At 52.9% G+C, this 6,000-nt stretch overlaps 1 protein-coding gene across 5 annotated transcripts in view; it reads right to left on the bottom strand.

Annotated features, from left to right (window-relative positions):
• Positions 1–212: 212 nt before the first annotated feature.
• LOC111143264 (ATPase Na+/K+ transporting subunit alpha 1) overlaps positions 213–6,000 on the bottom strand; it is a 28,943-nt gene continuing 23,155 nt past the window's right edge. For 3 of the 5 annotated variants that reach the window (XM_022496884.1, XM_022496885.1, XM_022496886.1), the window contains 8 exons: positions 5,361–5,529; positions 5,069–5,223; positions 4,613–4,736; positions 3,475–3,620; positions 3,252–3,382; positions 2,877–2,978; positions 935–1,026; positions 213–568 (listed from right to left, as the gene is read on the bottom strand). In XM_022496884.1, the coding sequence (XP_022352592.1) occupies positions 540–568; positions 935–1,026; positions 2,877–2,978; positions 3,252–3,382; positions 3,475–3,620; positions 4,613–4,736; positions 5,069–5,223; positions 5,361–5,529 (948 nt within the window). In that variant the 3' untranslated portion in view covers positions 213–539. Of the gene's footprint in view, positions 569–934; positions 1,027–2,872; positions 2,979–3,247; positions 3,383–3,474; positions 3,621–4,612; positions 4,737–5,068; positions 5,224–5,360; positions 5,530–6,000 lie in introns of all 5 variants that reach the window. The other 2 variants (XR_002640319.1, XR_002640318.1) reach the window with 2 other exon arrangements.

Here is a 6,000-nt window from a genome sequence, read left to right as displayed (position 1 = left end):
CTGAACAGTGGTTCTCCACTGTGACTGTGACTCCAAATTGCCTAGAGAGCTGAGGAAGCCAGACGGCCAGTTAGCTCTGGTTCAGGGGGTCTGGGGCTGCCCAGCTCCCCAGTTCCCAGTGGGTGCCAGGGAAGCTGCTGGAACTGGGCTGTGTGCTCGGAGAGCCGCACTCAGATGTCCAGGCCCCAAAAGGGAAGAGGGCACGAGACAGATTCCATTATAATAGCCATCTTTATTTGTAAAAATCCAGATATAAAATGTATTCTTTCAGTCTTTCCAAGTTTTCCTTTTTACAAAAACAAAAAGGCACATAAAAACCATCCCCGCTGTCACTCCCATAGACGAGGTTTTTCAGGCAGCCCTCCCCCCTCCCCCCCATATAGCTACATGCTTCATTCCAGGACGTCTCGCTCCCCCACATGCTTCGGTGCTTTCCTACCAGGGTAGAGTTCCGAATTCCAAGACTGAAGTACACAAAGGGGGTGGGGGTGGGTGCGAAGTGTGTGGCGCGATGCTCCGCGGCGTGCAGGACACAGGGTCTAGTAGTAGGTCTCCTTCTCTACCCAGCCTGGAGGCAGCACAGACAAGACACATGGCAGTCAGGCCTCCCAGCTCTAGTGCAGTGGGAACGACAGGGAGCGACCGGGGGTGGGGGTCACCCAAATTCAATACTGGGCTTCAACTGTTCTTACTGCAAGTGTTTCTAGAAAGGACTTGTTAATTGGGAAGATGGCTCCAATTTCTGACCAGCTTCCCAGTCTATCATATTGGGTTTGAGTTCCATTCAAAATAGGATTGCTTCTGAAAGCCTTTGGGGATGGTACTGTGGCTGTAGGCGGTCCGGGTTGCCTTAGCCCACCCGACTGATACAACAGAAGCCACAGAACTACAGCCTCCCCCACACCCCCGCTGAAGCTAAAAGGTCTGTAATTACCTCCAGGGCGTCGCCTGATGATGAGTTTTCGGACTTCATCGTACACGAAGATAAGAAGAGAGTAGGGGAAGGCACAGAACCACCAGGTAGGTCTGGAAGGAGAAGCAGGTACCAGTTTAACCCGTGAACACAATTCAAAGGCAAGAGAAGGTATATCACAGTGACAGTGGAATAGTCTGGAAGGAGCCAAGCACGGTCACAACTAACCACTAAGCCCTTAGTGTGGACCACACAGCAGGGTCTTAGGAACAGAATGCTGTTCTCTGTGGCCAGGGCCTAAAGAGAGGCAGCGCAAAGCCAACCACAGACTTTCTTCACAAGTCCCCTTCCCACCTTCAAGTCTGGTTTTTGTAATTTGGTTTGTAGGAGGAGTTGAGATTTTTTGTTTACCATCCCACAGCAAAGGCACATTTTCTTTCCTCCCTTTCCAAATTTTAAGAAGCCTGAGAGTGACCTGTGTCTATGTCCTGGTCTATGTGCAGATCAAGACTGCCAGTGTGGGTCAAAACCAGTTTCTCTATCCCTTGCATTCAGTCAGCTGTGTGTTGAATCCTGTGTTGGGGAACGAAAACAGCTGAGCTCTTAACAGAGAGCAGAGGCCTTTGGGAGCCTGGAGGGCCGCAGCCACAGTCCCCAGCCTGGAGACAGGTAGCTGGGGCAGCCTCGCCAGAAGGCTGTGCTTTCCTGACGACCAGCTCCTGCAGTCAGTGCGTGAGGGAGGCTGTCCCAAGACAGGCCTGGCACTCTCCTCTTCTTCCTGGTGCTAGGCATCCTCCTCCCCAGCTAAGAGAGGACCTCCTGTGACTTAGCCACAGAGTAACTAACCCACCTTTCGAACTGAACAGAATCTGTTCAGGAACAAGCTCCCTAGTCAGAACAAAACATGGCCTGAGGCACTACTCCATTTCAGTGACTTTCCATCTCAGCCTTTTGGAGAGCTGGGTTCTCCTACCCTCTTCTCAAAAAACAACGGCTCAAGTTGATGGGGCAAGCCTTGTCTAAGCGGCATCCTCCTAGTGTGCACCAGCTCTGTGTAAGGTGCTGCAACAAAGATCCTATAACCCATGCCTTAAAGATTACCTAGCGGGGAGCAGAAATAACAAGTAATAGCAAAGAAAGGTGCAGATGTACGTGTCCAAGAAAGCAAGATCACACAGGGCTAGCTCCAGGAGATAGGCCCTCAGGGACTCTCTGGTGTCATGGGGTGGGAGGGAGCATCCTTACCAAGGACCCATGCAGGGAGAGAGAATACTGAATTCCCCTAACAGAAGCTTGGATGGCTACAAGAGAAGGCTGAAAAGACAGGCTGGACAGTAGCAGACCGACCCCTGGACGCCAGGCCACCCTTGCACAGAAGGGATGTCTGTATAGACCCAGCAAGATGCTGGTGAGGCCCACGGGGCTTGGCTCCTTCGGGGATGGGGTCAAGTTACTCCAATTCATGCTTCTGATAAACCTGTGTTTTTCACCTACAGGGTTTACCACCAAGTCCCTCACTGCCCCGGGCTGGTGGGTTTCCTTTGGTCTACTCTACCCATGACCCACCTCCAGCCTGCTTCTCCCGCCTCCTTCCTTTGAGAACAGAGGATTCAGGGGCCCACAGAGGTGGGGGACTGACAGCACACACAGGGGCTAGGTAAGTAAATAAAGATGTGAACCCCGTCCCCAAACCTCAGAATACCAATGGCAAGTGGGACTGTTGCTGTGGGGGGCCCGAGCACTCTCGCAGTTAGCTGGCGAGCCATCCCAAGGTACCAGAGCCTGTCCGGCCTGATCTCAGCCAAATCCTAAGCACCCTGGTCAGTCCTTCCTGATTTCCAGTGCAGAGGAATTCTTATACAGGCCACCCCAAACTCCTAAAAACACCAGCTACTAGTGCATGTCACGAGGGAAGTCCCACTTCTGTTTCATACTTTGGGGAGCTGGGTGAGGAGCGACTTACTTGAGGGGGTACATCCTCAGGGCAACACCCATTCCAGGGCAGTAGGAAAGGAAAGCAGCAAGGGCCGTCTCTTCAAAGAGGCCAAATATTAAGATCTTGTTCCTAAAATCAGGAAGACAGAAAGCTTAAGAACACAAACAGAAGCTTATGTTCTAACACACTGTTCAACAGCAGATCGATGTCTTTATGTGCTCGTTGCACTTAGGAACTGCAGGGCAGATGAAAAGAAACGCTGGAAAATCACATTTTGCTTCCTAAATTCGTGCCAAAGGGGAGATTCCAGAAACTGCCATGTGCCTTGGACCAGGATCTTACGAAGCGCTGAGGGATCACCAGAGCCCGGGGGTCTGAGGGCCCCAACTGTCCTCTACTCACTTCATCCCCTGTTGGAAGACAGAGTTCCTCCTGGTCTTACAGATGACCAAATCAGCCCACTGCACCACGACGATACTGACAAAGAAGGCTGTGTGGCAAGTGAACTCCACGATCTTCCTCTGTTCGTAGGTCTGAAACACAAAAGACAGACAGATGAGCCTGGCTCTTGGCCCTCATGGCTGGTGGCCTTGAGGAGCTCCCCACTGGTTAGGCCCTCACTTACCCACTGCTGCCCGTAGCTGTCCTCCACATCGTTGATCCAGCGGTCATCCCAGTCCACGCGCAGGCCCAGCAGGTGGGTCGGGAGGAAGCCGTTCTCAGCCAAAATCACAAAGTACGTGAAGAAGCCGCCCAGGGCCTGGATCATACCTGCAAGTGTGGGAAACAATTCTAACCCGGTTCCAGGACGCCTGCACACTTGTCTGACCGCCACAGCAGGCCTGGGATGGTACATATTAGGGGCTGTCTTTGGCACTGGTTGGGAGAGGAGCGGGAGGATGGAGGACCCCAGGGGCACAGCCACCGCCCAGCAGCCTCTTCTTGTTTTTGAGTCACTGTTTTAGAGCTTTAAAAGGGGAAGACACACAGGCCTTGCTCTGGAACACTCACTCCTGTCATATGATCATGTATCTACCAGGGCAAAGTCTCTTTAGGGGAAAAGACTTCCCTATTTTTTTAAATTTCTGCTACAATGTGACTTTTCCCATCTGTTTTCACATTCCTGATAGTCAATGTGGCACCTTCTGACCAACTGCTCCCCCACCCCCTTCAGGACCCTTTTCCCCTGGCATCTGATCCCACCACACCACCCTGAGTTCCTCAGGGCCAGGTTTCATCCTATGCTCTGGCCCTCGTCCCCCTTAGAGTTAGGTCTTCCTGGTCATTAGCCAATTTCTTGTCAGCAGCTGTTAACAAGTCTCTGCCGTATTTCCATCAGAAACTCCTCTGTTCCGCTTTACAGAAGTTCAGTGATGTAACCCATTGATCCAAAGGCCTGGGCTGCTCCTGGTGGCCTCACCGGATTCTCCTGAAGGCCACTAGGCAGAACACGGAGGATCAAAGGGCATTTTCACTGCCCATCCCCTGAAGACCACCTGTTAGCTGGTCATGCTTCAGGTACCATGGGAATCAAGTCTTGGGGTGGGGAGAATGGGGGTGCAAGGCCCTTTGGTGGTGACCCGCCCGCCAAAACTTCAAGCTCGTGCAATTTCTTCAAAGCCTAACTCTCTACCAAATTAGTGACCGACACCCTATCCCCAGGAAACACGGCCTCTGAATGGACTGTGCCTGGCATGAGAAACCAAGCCTATCTGAGGCCTCCCCCCATGCTCCCCTCTCAGGGCCAGGGTGCGGCGGCTCACCGATTTGCCCGTAGGCCATGCTGATCAGCCGCTCATTCACAAGCTTGTCCGTTTTGGGGTTTCTGGGCTGTCTCTTCATGATGTCGCTCTCAGCTTGCTCGTAAGCCAGGGAGATGGCAGGAACCTGGGGGAGAAGCATAAAAGTTGTCAGATACCAGGAAGCCGACGGTGTGAACGTTTTATTATAAAGTCCTTGCCACCCTCCCCTTTAAAACTGGTTTTCATACCATGAGATGCTATAACCAGTCCTATTATAAACCGAAACAAAACAAGACTTCCCGTTCATATAATGTTGCTATCTGATAGACGGGTGTTGCCAGCTGCCTCGAGCACCGGGGAACGCGGCTTCCTGGGGGCTGAGGCCGTGGCGCGCGCCGGGTGCCCGTACGCCCAGCCTGACTGCGCGTTGCAGCACTGGGCGAGCCAGGGCCTGAAGCTGCCACGCCAGGCACTTACCATGTCCGTGCCCAAGTCAATGCAGAGGATGGTGACGGTCCCCAGTGGTAGTGGAATGTTTGCAATAATAAATATCAGGAAGGGGGTGATCTCCGGAATGTTACTGGTCAGGGTGTAGGCAATGGATTTCTTCAAGTTATCAAAGATCAGACGACCTGGAAAAGCAAGAGGTTGGCTTTTTTATTTTTTACTATAGAGGATAAAGGGATGGGCAGGCGAGGAGCAGACACAGAAGGGCAGTACTGGGATGAGGTTTTGGTGAACGCTTTGAAACACAGTGCTGCTCTCTCACCTTCTTCTACTCCAGTCACAATTGATGCAAAGTTGTCATCCAGAAGAATCATGTCAGCAGCTTGCTTAGACACGTCGGAGCCAGCGATCCCCATAGCAACCCCAATGTCTGCCTTCTTCAGGGCTGGAGAGTCGTTCACGCCATCGCCAGTTACAGCCACGATAGCCCCCTGCCAGAAGAAGGGGGGTGGGTAAGAGCCCCGAGGTCCGGGGTGGAGGCACACCAGGCACACACCTCAACTTGCCACTCCTCACTATGACCCTGCCCCTTTCCTCAGAGACCCTCAGCAGGCTCAGAACCAGCTTAGCCAAGATGCCACCCAGCCACCAGCCAACCACAGAATTAAGGAGTGCTGACAAACGGATCCCCTCCCCATACCAACAAGGGCTTAAGGACTTCTCAAGGGATGGGACAGGAGTCTCCTGCCGCTCATATCCTCTAAGACACGACGAGCCTGGACTGGTCTTCCAGGCCAAGTGTGGAGCCTGACTCTGGGCTACAGTGAAGACATGTGTGGCCAAGTACCGGGCTCTTTTGGGTCGTTATCAGGTTCCCCTGCCCTGAAGGCGCCTGCAGCCTCTTTCCGGCACACAGGCAGCGAGTCTAAGAAAAGCTGGGCCATGTTTCCGGCCCTGGCACT

Source organism: Enhydra lutris, unplaced genomic scaffold (assembly GCF_002288905.1).
Source record: "Enhydra lutris kenyoni isolate GAN:26980312 unplaced genomic scaffold, ASM228890v2 scaffoldscaffold9, whole genome shotgun sequence".
Taxonomy (NCBI): domain Eukaryota; kingdom Metazoa; phylum Chordata; class Mammalia; order Carnivora; family Mustelidae; genus Enhydra; species Enhydra lutris.
The sequence above is the reverse complement of the archived record's forward strand: the minus strand, read 5'-3'. Positions and strand labels throughout refer to the sequence as shown.